Here is a 20,753-nt window from a genome sequence, read left to right as displayed (position 1 = left end):
GAATCAAAATGTTGCTCTGAACTGTGCATGTTCTGCGGTCACAGGCAGAGCAGAATAAGCTAATCCTCTTTTCGGCTCTTACCCCCCTCTAACCCAATCCCTTTTTGATTCTCTCTGCAGCTCCGTCCTCGGTCACAGTCATCAGGAAGGACAGAACCTCCCGAAACAGCATCTCACTATCATGGCTGGAGCCAGAGAGCCCCAATGGTATCATCCTGGACTATGAGGTCAAGTACTATGAAAAGGTGAGGGCAGTGTAAAAGCGTTTAAACTGAGCCTTTGCTTTTCATTGTGGCCTAAAAAAGCTTTTAATTTTTAAGGTCATTAAGGCTTCTGAAACACGACTCTTTAAATGTATAGTTGCAGTCAAAAATATTCAACCTCAATTACCTTAAAAGGTATTATGGTGATGTGTATAGAATTTAGTAAATATATACAAGAAGTTACATTTACATTTTCAGCATTTATCAGATGCCTTTATCCAGAGTGACTTACAGTACTGTGACAGTATATTGTCTAAGCAATTGAGGGTTAAGGGCCTTGCTCAAGGGCCCAACAGTGGCAACCTGGCAGTGGTGGGATTTGAACCAGCAAGCTTTTGATTACTAGTCCAGTACCTTAACCACTAGGCTACAACTGTCTTTGTAAACAGAGAGAAAAATATGATCTATATAAAATATCTTCAAAAAGTTTCCAAGCTTTAAGGGGAAGAAGATTTTCATGTGATGATGATGTGAAAGCAGTGGTGCATCAGTGATTACACACTCAAACTAAAACATTTTTTGCTGATGGCATTGAATAGTTGGTACAATGCTGGGAAAATGCATCGGAAGGTGACAGTGTTCAAAAGTGATGTCATTTGTCAGTCTGCTTTTTTTGTCAATACTGCAATATGTACAGGACATACAAAGGATTGAAATTACGTTACTCTCAGATCCATGGTGCAACAATAAACATTAAGTAAACACTAAACCTAAAATATATGAAAAATATAAATAATGAATAAAGACACTAAAACGCAAAATATATTTACACTGAGTCGTAAAATATGAAAAATATAGGTCCCGATATTAACAACTGAGACAGTAAAGTGACATAATGCAGATTTAAGATTGTGGGTATGACCAGTGCAATTATAAACAGTAGTGCAAATTGGATGAGCTTTTAGACAGGTTAAAGTAATGAGTGTGTAAACAGTTCCTGGGGATGTTAAAGTTTTAAAAGTGCAGAAACTTTTTGAAGAACCCTCGTATATTGATACATACAAGCAATTCTAATTTAAATAAAATAATATGACATAGTTTTAAGTTTAATGAAAGTCCATGTGCACTATTATTCAGCCTCCAGTATCAGTACTTGGTGGAACATTCTTTAGCCTCTGACTCCACTTGTGGAATCTTTCTCATTCATCATGCAAAAGCTTCCAGTTCTTTTTTTTTGGAAGGGGGTGGGTGAATATTTCCAATTGCAAGTGTGTACATACAGTATATACACATACACAAACCTGTCCAGAATTATAGTGCTGGAAACACAATGACCCTAATCAAGATAAAGCATTTATGGAAAATGAATACAATATTTTTGCAAATTTAAAATACCTGTCTGTGATTGACTCAGGTTTTCCCATTCTTAAAAATATTAATATGAAAATTCTTAAATTATTCTAAAATCTGCCTAATAATAAAAAATAAATAAATATGCAAAACAGAAAATGCTATTTTAAAACCAGATCTTACAAATTAATAATCTAAACAATTAACTTATTTAAAAAAATAATATACTTGTTAGACCTGTGATTGGTGGGCTTAGGTCCACTGCAATGCCAATTAGATTGAGAAAGTTAATAAAGCTGAATAAATAAAGCATAATATTGTATTTATTTATATAAAATAATTATTTATTATTTATAAAATAATTATATTTATTTTAAAATAATATAATTATAATAATATAATAAAATATCTAAATAATTCTATTTAAGTCAATCCTTTTAAGTGGTTCACTTAGCCTAGAGTGGTTTGTTTATTTTGTAACCTGTACTATATACTATATACTATAGCCTTGCAAGGGAATTTAGATCTTTCTCTTAAGGGAATTTCTTTAAATACCGACAAGTCGGCTTATTCCTTGTCAAATATGTAAGTTAAATAAATCTTGCGCTTTAAGTTAAAAATGAGTTTTAAACACCACCTGTTTGATTGAACCCATGTGAGCTAGAAGCCTTGGTTCTTTCATTTTCTAAAAGAATAAATCACAAGCTGAGCTCTCCCGTCAAAAGCTAGTTAAAGCAGCCTTTGCCCGTGTTTGCTCCGGCTGCCATGTGATTAATGAAGCGTACACGGATTCAGCCCTGATTAATTTAATATGCAGAAAACTAAGAAAAGCATTGTTGCCCCGTATCATTGTTGCCGCTGTGAGAGCTTCAATGGGTCAGCGTTCAAAGAAGCTCTTTCATGCTGTCAGGCACTGTGATACCTTCTACTCCTGCAACAAGTGGGTAATGTATCCCTCAGGGCGGCCAGGCTGCAGGAAGCAGGGCTCTGGGTTTGGCGCTTAATTGGACCCTGACATTGTTGGGGTCTTGCTAAACTGGCAGGAAATCTGAGGGTGTGAAAAAGCCCTGTCTGTGATGGCATTAAGCCAGAATTCTCCCACGGAAACTAGGCTGAGTAAACTACTTGACTGCAAAACCACACAGAAACCATTTTTTATATGTGAAAAATGAATTTTAATTGCAGACAGATGTCCAATAGCAGACAGTATGCCCAAAATCTGGGGTTGTATTGACAGCAAAATCTCTTACATTTGCAGCTTTTCCTTTAATTAGTGGTAAAACATATTTTGGTCAAAATCAGCGACAAGCTATTAAGTAATTAAATACTGTAGTGGATGTTATAGGGCACTCGTTTTTTGAGCGTGTGTGGAAACATGCGGACCTAATAAAACAGCAAAATGCTAAATAAGCTTATTAATTTGCATCTTTAATATTAATATTGTATCTTTTAAATTAATAAGAAAATGTATATAAATTTGGTATTTCTACCTGTATTTTAGCTAGAGTTCAAATACATGGAAAGGACAGCAGTTTGATTTATTCTGCTTTCTTCCTGTCTTTTTTTTCTTGAACCAATGTGGTAATTGCTTTTTATTTTTTATGTAGTCATTTTTCAAATATTTTTCCACAGATGTTTTCCATTTCCATTGGTTAGTGAAAATACATTACACATGCCTTGTGCCCTACCTACCAAGTGTAGTAATAATTATAAAATATACTAATTTACTCAGCCAACATTATAATGTAACACTTTAAGAGAAAAATAAATAAATATAGATTAAATACACATTTTTGCTGAATTCAGTACGTCTTCTACCTGCTCTGCTTAATAGCAGCACATTCTGCCAATCACTGGCAAAAAGCAGAGCTGGTGATGAGGAACGGTGCTGTGCTTTCTACGGACAGCTTTTGTAAAATGTCTTTCAGTGTGATCAGCCAGACTGAAAATCTTTGCCTGTGAAATGCTGTGGGTTGCCAATAATCTTCTTATTTGTAACCAAAGCCAGCTCATCTGGGGATCTGGTATCTACTATGTCATCTTTGACCCTGGGTTAAACAGTATCTTCCTTTTACAGTCAAATCTTTTGTGTTTTCTCATTGATTGTGTTATTTACACATGCTTCCAAAGGATTGTTTTCAAAAGCCTGGTTTGAGCTGTCCCAATCCTATACAACCAGGTCTGCCATGTGGAAACGGTCAGATTCCACTCATTGAACTGATGATGCCCTTGAGCCAGGATGGCAGAGGATAATAGAGTGCCTCCCACCCTTGCAAGAAATACAGAAAACACAACCACTGGGTGAGAAAGGGGCCCCAAATCTGTTTCCAGGGCTTAAAACTCACACTTACCACATCAACACCACCAATGCTATACAACTCATAAAAGAGTTTTTAATTTAATTTAATTACTTTTTGGAAAAGAAATTGCATGAATTGGATTAACAAGATTCAGCACATTGTTTGACTGTGTGTACAGTAAAATAAAAAATGTTGCTAAATAAGCTTCCTAAACAACATTACAGGTGCCGGTTAATTGAAATTATGCAACGTACATTAAGCACAACAGTCACAACAGTGCCGAATAACTCCAGTCATAATTAATCATGTAAATTGACATTCTGTATTTTTTTGTGTGAATGTTATTATTATTGTTTTTTACTATTATTATTATTATTATTTATTTTTTATTTCATTTATTTTTGTTTTTTATTTTTCATTATACTTTATAATTTATTTCATAAAATTTTGTTTTTTATTTTTCATTTTATTTCATAAAATTTTATTTTGCCCTGCCCTCTTAGTAAATCTGGAGGAGGCAGTAAATAACATCTTGCACATTTATTAAACATGTTAAAAAAAATTAAAACCACTCAGCAATAAATAATGTTAAGACACACATAAAATAAAGAGCAAATATTAAAAACAAAAGCTTGTAAAAGGTGCTCAGAAATACTTTAGTTTTTTATTGTAAATTGTACATATAGATTTTTTAATTTTATACATTTTTACTTCATTTTTACTACATTTTTGCTTCATCACAGTTTGCCAAGTGCTATTATTGAACACTGGGACCTTTTGCATGTTTCTGAAGGGGGAAATTGAACCAAAATACAAAAATCTGAACCTGCTAAACTCACTACAGATAGTGATTGTTGATGGGTATTTAGCCCAGTTTTTTAGAACCAAAGTTGATGTATGGCACCCACTCGACCAGCTTTGCCACTGTGCCACCCAGATATACAAGTTGCTAGAGGGAATGTACAGGGGTTGGACAAAATAACTGAAACACCTGTCATTTTAGTGTGGGAGGTTTCATGGCTAAATTGGACCAGTCTGGTGGCCAATCTTCATTAATTGCACATTGCACCAGTAAGAGCAGAGTGTGAAGGTTCAATTAGCAGGGTAAGAGCACAGTTTTGCTCAAAATATTGCAATGCACACAACATTATGGGTGACATACCAGAGTTCAAAAGAGGACAAACTGTTGGTGCACGTCTTGCTGGCGCATCTGTGACCAAGACAGCAAGTCTTTGTGATGTATCAAGAGCCACGGTATCCAGGGTAATGTCAGCATACCACCAAGAAGGACAAACCACATCCAACAGGATTAACTGTGGACGCAAGAGGAAGCTGTCTGAAAGGGATGTTCGGGTGCTAACCCGGATTGTATCCAAAAAACATAAAACCACGGCTGCCCAAATCAAGGCAGAATTAAATGTGCACCTCGACTCTCCTGTTTCCACCAGAACTGTCCGTCGGGAACTCCACAGGGTCAATATACACGGCCGGGCTGCTATAGCCAAACCTTTGGTCACTCGTGCCAATGCCAAACGTCGGTTTCAATGGTGCAAGGAGCGCAAATCTTGGGCTGTGGACAATGTGAAACATGTATTGTTCTCTGATGAGTCCACCTTTACTGTTTTCCCCACATCCGGGAGAGTTACGGTGTGGAGAAGCCCCAAAGAAGCGTACCACCCAGACTGTTGCATGCCCAGAGTGAAGCATGGGGGTGGATCAGTGATGGTTTGGGCTGCCATATCATGGCATTCCCTTGGCCCAATACTTGTGCTAGATGGGCGCGTCACTGCCAAGGACTACCGAACCATTCTGGAGGACCATGTGCATCCAATGGCGGTGCCGTGTATCAGGATGACAATGCACCAATACACACAGCAAGACTGGTGAAAGATTGGTTTGATGAACATGAAAGTGAAGTTGAACATCTCCCATGGCCTGCACAGTCACCAGATCTAAATATTATTGAGCCACTTTGGGGTGTTTTGGAGAAGCGAGTCAGGAAACGTTTTCCTCCACCAGCATCACGTAGTGACCTGGCTACTATCCTGCAAGAAGAATGGCTTAAAATCCCTCTGACCACTGTGCAGGACTTGTATATGTCATTTCCAAGACGAATTGACGCTGTATTGGCCGCAAAAGGAGGCCCTACACCATACTAATAAATTATTGTGGTCTAAAACCAGGTGTTTCAGTTATTTTGTCCAACCCCTGTATGTTTACATTCAGTAAGGAAGATGCGAACTTTGAATTAACATCATTATGATTTCTTTGGTACTAGCATACACTGTTTAATCAATTTTTTTTATTTGTGATGTTGACAAAACTTAAGTGAAAATGAACACAATGAATGCCTAGTTAGTTTAAATCACATGACTTGGATTGGAATTTTGTCGTAGGCCTTTGAAACTTTAACCTTATCTGTATGTAAAATGCTATGATGGCTCTGGATGTGTGTCTAATTATAAAGGCTCCAGCTAAACATTTAGTGTAACTTGAGAATTTAGAGTAATGAATGTAATGTAATAAAACTGCAGATCTCTCTGACAAAAATATGATTTTGCATGCAGTTTACATTTAAATTTTTTTTTGATAAGTTTAAAGAAGAATCCAAATCTGAGTTGACTGGTTTCAACTCTGAATGAATGCTTGAAGTCTATTTTCTATTGAATAAAAGCAGAATAAAATACATGAAAATATTAAATAAGTAACAAATAAACTAAAAACGTGTGCTGCAAAAGCTAAAAAACTGTTCTTTCTAGACTTTTTAGTCTCTCCTGGGCTTTTTATTGCACTAAATGTAAGCAAGGGTGGAGGAAATACACATTTGTGATTATGTTTCTGCTCTATCACGTTGATCTAGGACTGTATGAAACAAAGTTTGCTCCAATTTGGCAGTGTTTATTTTATCAAGCTTGTAGAGAAGGAATGCGCGTTGAAGTAAATTTTATATTTACACAATTTCTCTGAGGCAGTGTGTTCAGATTGGAGTGTTTAGATGGTCAGAGCAGAACATGACAAGCATATTAAATTTCACCAATAACCAACACACTGAAACTAGCAATTGCATGCCTTATCATGATGAGCGTCTGGAAGTGGCAGACAATCAGCCTGGACATATGGTAAGAATACTTCCAGCCGAAAGAGTTTAAACACACCTGTGTGTGATTTCCAGTGGATTGGGTGGTGTCATGAGTAGTGTACAGTGACAACCTGTGAAAAGATTTATGACTTAAATGAGGACACGGACAAAGCGATGCAGGGTATTGGTTTCATTTTCCCAGACTTTTAGAGTGAGTTTATTTTGAAGTGTCCTCTGAATCATAAAACCTCTTGCATTCCATTTACAGGTTAGGATTGTTTTTTTTTTAGATGTTTAAAATAAAAAGCCTGGAGAGGTCAAATGTGTCCTGCTTGTTAAGATGAGGGATTGGGAAGAGGTTGAATATCGGATCATGCTGTTTGGTTTAGTCTCAGACCTTTGTTAAGTAATGCTTTGTATGACTGTAGTCCACTCACTGCCAAAAAAATACACATATACTTACACATTGAAATACTTTTTAAAATACATTCTGGGTGCTCAGGTGGCGCAGCGGTAAAATACGCTAGCACGCCAGAGCTGAGATTTCGAACACATCGTTTCAAATCTCAGCTCTGCCATCTGGCAGGCTGGGCGCCTACATGAATAACGACTGGCTGTTGTTCATACAGGGTGGGAGCCGGATAGGGACCTCGTAACTGAAGAAACTACGACCTCTGCTGGCTGATTGATGGCGCCTGCATAAAGTTGAGGAATAAAGCTCCGTACACAAAGCTGATCCGCATATGAATTTGTCTCATGCAGGCGAAAAGATGCAGTCAACTGCACACATGTCGGAGGGGGCGTGTGTCAGTTGCGGTGCTCCTCAGTCAGCAGTGGAGGGTTGTATCAGTAGAGGGGAAGCGGCTAGATTAGGGATAGAAAACAGTATCAGAATTGTACTTTGAGCTGTGTGGCACTCACACTACCTGCTGTGCTGCCATGCTATCCATCAGTAAATCATTTTTGTTTGAAAGTTTGTGTATGTTTGGCATATTTTTGCTTGCTGGTAGTTAATGTCCTTTAGCATGGACGTTAATATAACTACAATTGTGACTGCAGTTGAGCTAGTTTTAAATCTAGCACAAAAAAAATACACAACATACACAAAAGTAAATTGGAATGCACTTGAAGGCTGATATAGTATAGTATATAAAGAAAACCCAAAACTTTGACCAGTTCTGCCATCCTACCAAGAAAAACCCACCAGCAAATGGATTAAAACTCCACACCACGTTCATTCCACTGGTCCAACTATACCTCATCAGAGGCACATCTGGAAACAATGGGTGGAAAGCAAAGACACCCAATAAATCCATTGTACCCTGGTGGAGAAAAATACTGCACCTTATAGATTTTTTTTTAAAAAGCCATAAAAATAAAGGTGGCAGTTTATCAAGTCTGGAACGTACCTGATTATGAACACATTTTGGGGCGACAGCGAAATTACCTAACATGGTGTTAACATCTCCACGTCCAGTAACTGCTGTTTTATGCAAAACTTGGCATACCACTCATGGCATATTTTGTTGATTTATAAAGTAAAAAGTACAATATTTTTATTATTATTTCTGTGTATTAACAAGATGTAGACATGTTAATGGTTTGCTGCAGAGGTTGTGCTTTTTGCTTTACACTTTAAAATTAACAAGGTGTGTAATCTGACCAGGGTGCTGAAACTTTTGCATGTAACTGTACATAGTCTGATAATTAGGGCTTCTGCCCTAATATGACTAGGTCAGCCTAACTTTTAGGAAAGAAGTATTTTAGTTTTGCTTAACTATCTTAACTATCTGCATCACTATCTTGGAGTTAACACGACTCTATTTCATTTTTTTTTGTTTACTGTAGCAGGAACAGGAGACCAGCTATACAATCCTGAGATCCAAGGGCACCAATGTGACTCTGAATGGACTGAAACCAGATACCAGATACCTCCTGCAGATTAGAGCCCGAACTGCTGCGGGATATGGTGGAACCAGTCGCAAGTTCGAATTTGAGACCAGTCCTGACTGTAAGCATACGCTTGATCTCCGGATCTGTCCCGCTATAAGAAATTGTACCAATTAGGCATTTAAATGGCTGTATTTAGAGCGTAGTTTTACAAACATAATAGGGAACAATACACCATACATTGTCATATTTCCTGTACAATATTTACCTCAGTGTTGAGGAGTAGCTCCAGAGTTAAATAATTTAAATAATTAAATAATATGTGGTGTTCGCAATATATTACAATAAGAGTTGTGTATAATGTAATGTAAATTTAGCACAAAAACCTGTAGAGCCTAGTAAATCTAATAATCAAGTGACATACCAGTTCTATTAATTTTCAGTGATAGAAATATATATTCATAATATATACACACTGATCAGCCATAACATTAAAACCACCTCCTTGTTTCTACACTCACTGTCCATTTTATCAGCTCCACTTACCATATAGAAGCACTTTGTAGTTCTACAATTACTGACTGTAGTCCATCTGTTTCTCTGCATGCTTTGTTAGCCCCCTCTCATGCTGCTCTTCAATGGTCAGGACCCCCACAGGACCACTACAGAGTAGGTATTATTTGGGTGGTGGATCATTCTCAGCACTGCAGTGACACTGACATGGTGGTGGTGTGTTAGTGTGTGTTGTGCTGGTATGAGTGGATCAGACACAGCAGCGCTGCTGGAGTTTTTAAATACCGTGTCCACTCACTGTCCACTCTATTAGACACCCCTACCTAGTTGGTCCACCTTGTAGATGTGAAGTCAGAGACGATCGCTCATCTATTGCTACTGTTCGAGTTGGTCATCTTCTAGACCTTCATCAGTGGTTACAGGACGCTGCCCACTGTTGTTGGCTGGATATATTTTTGGTTGGTAGACTATTCTCAGTCCAGCAGTGACAGTGAGGTGTTTAAATACTCCATCAGCGCTGCTGTGTCTGATCCACTCATACCAGCACTAAACACACTAACACACCACCACCATGTCAGTGTCACTGCAGTGCTGAGAATGATAGAGAATATATGCTCTGTGGTGGTCCTGGGAGAGTCCTGACCATTGAAGAACAGCATGAAAGGGGGCTAACAAAGCATACAGATGGAGTACAGTCAGTAATTGTAGAACTACAAAGTGCTTCTATATGATAAGTGGAGCCGATAAAATGGACAGTGAGTGTAGAAACAAGAAGGTGGTTTTAATGTTATGGCTGATGACTTTTTATACTTTTTACACTATTTAATCATATAAATTGCACTCAGTTCTACAACAGTATTTCATTCTTAATAAATATATCCCATAACTTGCCTGTAAAATGAGATCTGAGAAAGTGTAGAAAGTTAAGGTTTCCATTTTATTTGCTTGCCCTGTCATCCAGAAGTGGCTAGATTTATTTATTTTGCCAGGAATATTATCTGGGTAGAAAACGGCAAGTTTAATTTGTGGACAAAATGAGATTAAAAACAACCTCATGGCCTGAGAGCTCTACAGAGGAAAAACTGGTAACCTTACAGGTGTAAACATCAGGCAGATCATTTTCATAATCTCAATAAGATTATAGGCTTGCAATCTGTGAGGTGCACAATTTGAGCCTTGTCCACGCTGATGATCTGTTGATGTACATTGACATAGAATGTACATAGAATTCTGCACCCTCGGTCAAATTAAATCAAATTAAGGTTAAAGGTTAAAAGAAATCACAGGTGCAATTTAAGGGTAATTTTCTTTCAAGACTGAAGAGCCTTAATCTGCTGCTCCTTTTGTAACTCTTCATACGCTTGTAATGTGTATTCCATTTCCCCAGACTTGGCCATGTCCTTACCAATGACAGGAAGGTCTCATCAATATTACAGTAAATCATCTGCACTTAGACCAGCGTGTACATTTGATTCACGGTATATTCGATTTTCAGAGCAGAACCACTCCTTTCTCTGTGCCGACTTACTAATGAAACATTTATAGGAAATCAATGCACATTCAGAAAATGATATAGTGCAGGGCAACAGGCATTTTCTTCTCTTTACGTTACTAAACTGGCCATGCCTCCAGAGCTTCACATGCATAGCAAATATAAAATGTGAAATAATGGCATAATTCCTCTGAGATGATAGTTCCCATTATTCATCTGTTAATCTGGGCAGAAAGTGCTCCACATTTGGGGTTTAAAGAATCAGTCACCAGAGCTTTTTTCCTTATTAGTTCACACTCTGGAGGTTTTCCAAGAGTCATGGCTTATTTAAAGAAATTATTGCATCTCTGTAGTCAATATCTTGTGATAATTATGTAAAATGATCATCATCTTTAGGGGAAAAGATAAATGGAGTGATAAATTATGGTTAAAAAATCTCTTTTATATTCATTTATTCATTCATTGTGTGTTTTACCACCGCTTTATTCTGGTTGGGGTTGCGGTGGATCAGATTCACTGGGCAAAAGGCAGGAAACACACACACATTCACACATACACACACACACCTTTACACTTAGGGCAATTAATATATATATTTTTTATTTTGCCTTTATTATGTTTGTTGTAACAGCAGTAGTTGTCCACCTGTTGCTTAGAAGATTAAAACCACAATTTTATTAATGCACAATTTGGAAACACCTGCTGATATTAGGCTAAATTTTGTTCCCCTTTATTATTAATGTCAAAGTTAATGATTAGTCTTTTTAAATGGAAAAAATGGACCTCAGAGACTTAAAATGAATCCATAACAAAATCAGAATTAAAGTCATGTTTTTTTGTTAATGAGAATGTTAAGAATCTCTATGTTGCAGGACTCCTTAAGTCTTTACAAACTACCTCCCAAAATGTGTTAAAATTCTTGTTCTCTTTAATATATGCTGATCTAATTCTTAGTCTTTGTTCTTTCCAGCTTTCTCAATATCCAGTGAGAACAGTCAGGTAGTACTAATAGCCATCGCTTGCGCTGTGGCCATCATCCTCCTCACCATTGTGCTCTACATTGTGATTAGCAGGTAGGTCTTTCACACAGACATATGTTTACATAAGCTTACACATAACCATTGTGAACGTGTCATTTTTTCCTCCTTTTTACACCACCACACCATATCTGCTAGATGAAGAAGTACATGGTGAAGATCCTGCTATACCCTTTGCGTGCCAACTTTTTTTTATATAGTTTTGGATAACTTACTTGGCAAAAGTTCTATTATTTTTTCTGCCCTTGCTTTACTTGATCTAAAAGAGCACTGCGCCAACCAGAGTGTTATGTAAGACAGCGGGGATGGTGTTGGCAAACAGCACTGTAGAAAGATGGCATAAATATCTGACTCACCATAATACCCTAAATACTGTTCGGCATCATAGCTAAACATTCAGGTTCTGCCTGGCTCAGATTTTTGTCTGTTAAGTTGTATGTTCTCTAGCTCACCAGCACTGGAATTTTTAACTCTCAGAGTTTGAATCTCAACTCTGCTACTGGTCATCTGAGCACAGGCACAACTGGAAGTGCCTGCAGCAGACTAAATTGGCCACTAGTCTGCTGGGTGGGAAATAGCGAACTTAAAAAGGAAGGGGGGATGGGATCTTATACACCTTATACACTAAGGACTACTAGGGTTATTAGCCCGTGGTGTCTATACAGAAGTGGAGGAATGTGGAGATCAGTGCGTGACTCTCCAGGTGCGAGACTGGCCTCATGTGCGAATCCACCGAAGTATAGGTGAATAAGAAGGTGTTGGTGGATTGTGCATGTGTCGGAGGGAGCGTGTGTCAGGCAAATATACCCTCCTCTGATGCGATTAGGGTCCCCAATTTGGCTATAAAAAAAAAGAGAAAATGCATAAATATAAATATAAATAGTATAAATCTCACTGAAATGTTATTAATGTGTTATTAATGATTAAGTTTCATCACTTTGATTAACAGGTGTTGTTGTGGCTATAGCAAATCTAAACATCCAGACAAGAAGCGACTTCACTTTGGCAATGGCCACTGTAAGTACAATGTCTTTATTTTCTGTACCTGGAACCTTGTTTAGAAAGGTTGTTTGCACTAGTAAAGTAAGCTCTCTAGATCAGTGGTCCCCAACCACCGGGCCACGGACCAGTACCTGTCCATGGGCTATTTATTACCGGCCACACAGAAAGAATGAATAATTAGAGATTGCTAGAAAAGCAGTTTTCACCGTTTCTATTTCAGGTGTTATTGTCACCCCTAGGTGGGAGCAGCGGCTTGTTGCAGCGAAAAAAGCTTTTACATAATTTGTGAGCAATATTATTAAATCCTCCCTTCCCCGCCGGTCCGTGAAATGATATCTTATATGAAACCGGTCCGTGGTGCAAAAAAGGTTGGGAAACGCTGCTCTAGATACGAACCAGTTCCAAAGCGGTGGGTTTTTTATCGTTTTTTAAAGACAGCGAGAGACTCAGAAGTACGGACAGACAAGGGAAGTTTGTTCCACCATTTGTGCAAGTTTTTAATTTTTTAATTTAGTTTTTTAAGTTTTTAAGTTTGCACTTATTTAAATATTTAAATATTTTTAATATATTGCACATGCACATCCGCACTTTTGAAAGTTCACAGGTTGAAGGTTTAATTCTAGAGGACTTACTTCATTGCGGTAGCCAATACTTTCAATTCAAATTTTACACTTGCTTAATTGTTCAACACATCACAGTTTTGGTTATCAATATTTGTCCACCTCGGCCGCTCAGGTGGCGCAGCGGTAAAAGACACGCGCTGCAACCAGAGCTGGATTTCGAAGGAGCGTTGTTTCGAATCCAGCTCTGCCTTCACGGTCGAGGCTGGGCGGCTATGGACAACGATTGGCCTGTTGTCCGGGTGGGGGGCGGGACTTGAGACCGTAGGGGATGCTCTCTCTGGAACGGGGCGGTTGCGCCCTCTGCTGGCTGGTTGGTGGCGCCTGTATGGAGACGGAAGGGGGTGTGGCGGAGTGTGTGATCCTCCGTGCACAGTACTCTGCCACGCTACACTCGTCAAGTGTGGGTGATAAGACGGTCGATTGGCTGTGCACGTTTCGGAGGAGGCGTGGAACGGCCTCGTCAGCCCCAATCAGGAGCAGGAATCCGCACTAATGAGAGGATGATAGATGGGATGAAATTGGACGTGCTAAATTTATATTTAAAAAAAAAAAAAAAAAAAAAATATTTGTCCACCTCTTCTTTTGTGTTCAGTGCGTCTGCCTGGAATCAGGACTTACGTGGACCCCCACACTTACGAAGACCCAAGTCAAGCGGTCCATGAATTTGCCAAGGAGTTAGATGCGTCTTGCATCGCGATCGACAAAGTAGTGGGTGCAGGTATGCAGAGTCATCCCTCCACCTCCAAACTGTAATGCACCGTTACCTGCAAGAGCACAGGACACATTTGTAACAGATGTAGCAGGTGATGTAAATGAGAATCATTTAGCACCTCAGCTGGAAGTGAGCGTTTTTGATTGTGAGCGGTGAAATGGCGAGCGCGTCCCTCCCAGTGCTCATCTTCATTGCCTCACTGCCTTTAATAGAGTGCCTGCTGATGGGGCTCAGGAGTGTGGGTAAGTGGAGCGAACCTCCAGCTGGGATATTATTTTTCACCCCCCCCCGTAGCTTGTTCTCTCCCAGGCACTCTGTGTTCTTGATGTCTTAAACACTAGAGCACAAATCAAGATAATGCCTCATGATTTATTGCTGCACAGGCTAATGTAAGAGAACCCAGCAAATAAAGGAACAAAACTCTGTAGACTTTCTCTACAGACGTTATATAGACAATAAAATTTATATGAGATATTTAATTTCCTTGTACTTTTGTACTTCTGAACTTTTAACAAGAAGGTACATATCCTTCTTCCACAACTGCATTTTTGAACTTATATTCTACTGTATATGTATATATTTTTTAGTTTGTTAAAATTGTATAAAAGAATGGTTTATGGATTGATTGTATGCACAAAATAATGCCCCAAATTTGTAAAAAAAAAATAATAATAATGAAAAAAAATTAAATCAAGGTCAAACAACTAATTATACAATACGTAATTACAATTACAATTTGAATTATAATTACACATATGTACCAAATTCTCCATTATAAATAGACATTAAATGTATCCAGATCCATTATGGCATCTTATTCTTGCCACCAAATAAAAAATGAATCAGTTTGGTCATACCCAGTAATCATACAATAAATTCACAGCATTAAAATAAACAATATCTAAAATTCATTAACATAGCAGCAATTTTTTGACCAATATCAGACAGATACAGGCACTTAAAATTGATATGTTGCCTCCCCTAATCTATTTTACTTTTACTGCATGTTTGCAGGTGAATTCGGAGAGGTGTGCAGCGGTCGTCTGAAATTGCCTTCTAAAAAGGAGATCGGTGTGGCCATTAAGACACTGAAAGCCGGATATACAGAGACGCAGAGGCGAGATTTCCTAAGTGAGGCCAGCATAATGGGACAATTCGACCACCCAAACATTATTAGACTGGAAGGCGTGGTCACACGCAGTAAGTACCTCTGAACACATTTCACTGTTTGGTACGGATGCTAAACCCTGTGTTAGCTTAGTGGTAGTCAATAACTTTTACTAAGCCTAAGGGCAAAGCTTAAATGTGTATGCGGTTGCCTTAGTGCATTCTACATTAAAATACTTCAAAAATGTATTATCGGTTTTGGTTTTTTAGCAACTGGCTCCTGTCTGATGGCCTCCTGTTAAAGAAAAACAACCATGTTTTCCTTTTGTTAAGACTAAAAACACTGTATAATGCCAGAGCTTTAAAAACTTCTAGGATTTACAGTGCTACAGGAAATAGGAGACACGTGGTTTATCAGTGCAAAGGCAGCCTGAAACGTGGAAAAAATACCAGTATACTAGTACAGTATTTCTAAAACCACCACCAAATGTTATATTTCTTTTTCTTTTATATTTTGTTTTCATTTCATATTAGTACATTCAGTAAAGAGAGTTTTATGTATGTGTGTTTTATATTTTTTGACAACTGCATTGACTGCTTTGAGTTGATGGTGGAGTACATTTTAGTGTCTTTAATATGTACAGGTATGTAAAGGTCAGTTACGGTTAAGGACATGGCAAACCATTCATAGACCTTTAAAAGAGCTAACAGATGTGTTTTTACAGTTTAGGTTTTTGTGTCAAATGGAAAAAATTATATAGTCCTGTAGATAGGCTATACAGTGTATCACAAAAGTGAGTACACCCCTCACATTTCTGCAGATATTTAAGTATATCTTTTCATGGGACAACACTGACAAAATGACACTTTGACACAATGAAAAGTAGTCTGTGTGCAGCTTATATAACAGTGTAAATTTATTCTTCCCTCAAAATAACTCAATATACAGCCATTAATGTCTAAACCACCGGCAACAAAAGTGAGTACACCCCTAAGAGACTACACCCCTAAATGTCCAAATTGAGCACTGCTTGTCATTTTCCCTCCAAAATGTCATGTGACTCGTTAGTGTTACTAGGTCTCAGGTGTGCATAGGGAGCAGGTGTGTTCAATTTAGTAGTACAGCTCTCACACTCTCTCATACTGGTCACTGAAAGTTCCAACATGGCACCTCATGGCAAAGAACTCTCTGAGGATCTTAAAAGACGAATTGTTGCGCTACATGAAGATGGCCAAGGCTACAAGAAGATTGCCAACACCCTGAAACTGAGCTGCAGCACAGTGGCCAAGATCATCCAGCGTTTTAAAAGAGCAGGGTCCACTCAGAACAGACCTCGCGTTGGTCGTCCAAAGAAGCTGAGTGCACGTGCTCAGCGTCACATCCAACTGCTGTCTTTGAAAGATAGGCGCAGGAGTGCTGTCAGCATTGCTGCAGAGATTGAAAAGGTGGGGGGTCAGCCTGTCAGTGCTCAGACCATACGCCGCACACTACATCAAATTGGTCTGATTGGCTGTCACCCCAGAAGGAAGCCTCTTCTGAAGTCTCTACACAAGAAAGCCCGCAAACAGTTTGCTGAAGACATGTCAACAAAGGACATGGATTACTGGAACCATGTCCTATGGTCTGATGAGACCAAGATTAATTTGTTTGGTTCAGATGGTCTCAAGCATGTGTGGCGGCAATCAGATGAGGAGTACAAAGATAAGTGTGTCATGCCTACAGTCAAGCATGGTGGTGGGAATGCCATGGTCTGGGGCTGCATGAGTGCAGCAGGTGTTGGGCAGTTACATTTCATTGAGGGACACATGAACTCCAATATGTACTGTGAAATACTGAAGCAGAGCATGATCCCCTCCCTCCGGAAACTGGGTCGCAGGGCAGTGTTCCAGCATGATAATGACCCAAAACACACCTCTAAGACGACCACTGCTTTATTGAAGAGGCTGAGGGTAAAGGTGATGGACTGGCCAAGCATGTCTCCAGACCTAAACCCAATAGAACATCTTTGGGGCATCCTCAAGTGGAAGGTGGAGGAGCGCAAAGTCTCGAATATCCGCCAGCTCCGTGATGTCGTCATGGAGGAGTGAAAAAGCATTCCAGTGGCAACCTGTGAAGCTCTGGTAAACTCCATGCCCAGGAGAGTTAAGGCAGTTCTGGGAAATAATGGTGGCCACACAAAATATTGACACTTCAGGAACTTTCACTAAGGGGTGTACTCACTTTTGTTGCCGGTGGTTTAGACATTAATGGCTGTATATTGAGTTATTTTGAGGGAAGAATAAATTTACACTGTTATATAAGCTGCACACAGACTACTTTTCATTGTGTCAAAGTGTCATTTTGTCAGTGTTGTCCCATGAAAAGATATACTTAAATATCTGCAGAAATGTGAGGGGTGTACTCACTTTTGTGATACACTGTATATATATATATATATATACAGTATAGTATATAACCTTGTGGGTAGAGCTTTGGGCTTGGTTGAGAGTTCGAGTCCCAGTTCTGCCATGCAGCCACTGTTGGGCCCTTGAGCAAGGCCCTTAACCCTCTCTGCTCCAGGGGGGCTGTACAATGGCAGACCCTGCACTCTGACCCCAGCCTCCAAAAAACAAGCTGGGATACATGAAGAAAGAATTTCATTGTACTGTCCATCTGTATATGTATAAATAACAAATAAATTATTATATCATTTTTGTATCTAAGAATTTAGAAATCCCTTTAATTAAATTGATGCTAACCATATATTGTTTTTGCTTGTTAAATATCCTTCCTGTGTTTAAAATTATGTTTGCATAGCTGGTGATGTGACATGATTTACTAAGTCAGCCCTGTTAATTCACAATAACCTAGAGTCTTTCACACCCCATTTAACCTTGTGTATTTGGCCTACCATTTGGCAAAATATTTCAGCAAGTACGATTGGCATTTTCCAGAGCCGGACAGGCTGAAATTCTAATTACTAGCTCACAGCAAGGCAGATTAAAGAGTTCCTATTAATACTAGTATTATTGTTGTATGGTGGCTGAGGTATTGATGGTCTGCCTGATTGTAGTTCAGTATAATGTCAGTGAGTTTAATATTATTCACGACTGGTTGTAAGAATAGCCTTCATGTTTGGATAAAGTGGCACAGCACTGTCTTTTTTATGTAACAGTTTAGACTATTAGTGTAACAGTTTAGACTGTTACTCGATAAAATAAACTATACAATGTAAGCAGCTCCTGCTTAGATAGCAAGAGACTTTTGATTTAACATTTTTAATTTGTCACAGTTTGGTCCACTTTGCTGGGACTATATTCTAAACATCTCAGATTTATCTTGAGTGGTATGTAACACAGTAGTTTAAGTGCCACACAGATAAACGGTACCAAATCCCATTGCCTGTTAGTGTTAGTGTACTCATGTCAAGCTAAAAATATTCAACTACGCTAGTGTGCTGGTCTAATGAGAGTGTATGTGATGAACTGTAATAGACCTGTCTAGGTTGTATACATGCATACCTATACTGTCCTACCCCAAGTGTTCCTGGGATAGGCTCTGGACCCTCCATAGTGAATAAAAGAAAAATGTTAGGTTGTAGATATTGTTCATGCCTCATAAATCCAGGCTTTTGGGATTAATTCCAGTTCCAGTTACTGGCTGTGTGGACATTAGTATGTCTCCCCAGTGTTCATGTGGGTTTTCTCTAAGCACTTCAGTTTCCTCACACTTACCAAAACCATGCTGGTAGGTGGACTGGCTACAATAAATTGTCTCTGGAATAAATGTCAGTAAATAAGTGAGTAAGTGATGCCATGTGATGGACTATTGACCTGTCCAGGGTGTTCTAAACAAGATAAAGCAGAATATATAAATTAATACAGATTAATTTCCTGGGTCTTTTACAGTCAGCTGTGTGATATTCACATATTCTTTTGGAAAGTGTGCAAATATAAAGCAACTTTTAAATATTCATCATGTACTTATCAATCTGTTTAGCCAGCTAAGCCAGATTTTATTTTGTACTTGAACCTATGTGCTTCTATAGGGGCTGTAATAAGGCGCATTTGATAAAAGCAGTAATTTATGGCTAGCGAGGAAGATGAATAAAGCTGTCAGGTAGTGACAGCTGACCTTGTGGGACCTCTAAATCTGTCCAGAGGCTCGTTTTATCCTGCAGGAAGCGTTCTTGAACCCAAGGCCTGAGACTGACCCCACCGTATCAGGAGTGTCATGTGAAGGAGTGCACCCAAGCACTCGGAGCTTTGTTGTCTGGGGAGCTCAGATATGGTGTCTTGTACGTAATGAAAGCCCCAGGGCTGGTCCAGTTTGTTGCCTTTGTACACTGCATTTGCTCCTCAAACTTGTAAAACCGTCATCTGTTAAACTGGGGCTTTTTTATAATATCCATATGCATTCAAGGTGAAAGCAGTAAATTTAATTCTAACTGAAAGCGTAACTGAAGGTTATGACTGCATGTATATTTAGAAAAAGGTCATATAGATGGCTAAGAAAATAAAGAATAAAAAAATAACAAAAAAGTAGAGTAGAATGCTGTGCCACTACACGTAATGGACACTATACTGAAAAGATATAATACAATTCTTTTAATACACATTCCCTCAGCTTGTGTTTTAATTATGATTGTGGAAACATTTGGTCCAAAATCTTACTGTGTTTGAGTTAGGATCAGGTAAATGCAAAGCCTTTACCATATAATTCAAATGATTATCATACAGTGACCTCTCATTAGGATAATAAAAATAAGGTTAATCAAGGGCAAATAATAATAATAATAAGTTAGATTTATATATTTATATTGAGACAACAGGTATGTTTTATGTTGAGTTTTAAAGAATGAAAGTGAGGAGATTGTGGTAAAGAGTTCAATAGTTTAGGGGCCATGATACTGAAAGATCTGCCCCTGCCGAGACCAGTCTATAGTTATGGAGGACCAGCATCAGAGGACCTGGGTGTACAGGCAAGGCAGTATAAGTGTATAAGTTCTGCTAAATAAGGGGGTGATGATGGCAGTTGTTACTTGGGATAGTAACTGTTTTCCAAGTAACACAATGGAATTCCTATATACAAAAAGTCCTCTAGATACGAACCAGTTCCGTTTTGAGAGTGGGTTCGCATGTGTAAACAGTTCACAAGTCCAGCAAAGTTAGCCGAAGCATCCAGCTTATGAGCCTCCAACACCTGTCTAGATTACCGCCAGTGAGCTAGGCTGTATCAAGTCGTACAGCTATTTGTACATGATAAAATACATATAAAACTTAACAAAAATGCTACTTCTAATTAAAAAAATAGATATCTTACCCTATACAACGTAGAACAGCTGGCATACGGAGGCAGACTTTGAATGGCGAGCCAGGTCAACATCCTTTGTGCCTTGTTCCACTCTTTCTATTATTTTAATTTCCATTGTTATTGCTTATCACTTCTTAGCATTACAAGCGAGA

General features: G+C 38.6%; 1 protein-coding gene across 1 annotated transcript in view; it reads left to right on the top strand.

Annotated features, from left to right (window-relative positions):
• Positions 1–20,753, top strand: part of epha3 (eph receptor A3) — a 126,785-nt gene that overhangs the window by 80,861 nt on the left and 25,171 nt on the right. Inside the window, exons 6-11 of the mRNA XM_063006562.1 lie at positions 121–245; positions 8,781–8,943; positions 11,798–11,900; positions 12,814–12,881; positions 14,082–14,207; positions 15,216–15,401. Coding sequence (XP_062862632.1) covers positions 121–245; positions 8,781–8,943; positions 11,798–11,900; positions 12,814–12,881; positions 14,082–14,207; positions 15,216–15,401 — 771 coding nt within the window. The remainder of the gene's footprint in view (positions 1–120; positions 246–8,780; positions 8,944–11,797; positions 11,901–12,813; positions 12,882–14,081; positions 14,208–15,215; positions 15,402–20,753) is intronic.

This window comes from Trichomycterus rosablanca, chromosome 12, assembly GCF_030014385.1.
Source record: "Trichomycterus rosablanca isolate fTriRos1 chromosome 12, fTriRos1.hap1, whole genome shotgun sequence".
NCBI lineage: Eukaryota > Metazoa > Chordata > Actinopteri > Siluriformes > Trichomycteridae > Trichomycterus > Trichomycterus rosablanca.
Note: the sequence above shows the minus strand (reverse complement) of the source record. Positions and strands in the feature narration are given on the sequence as shown.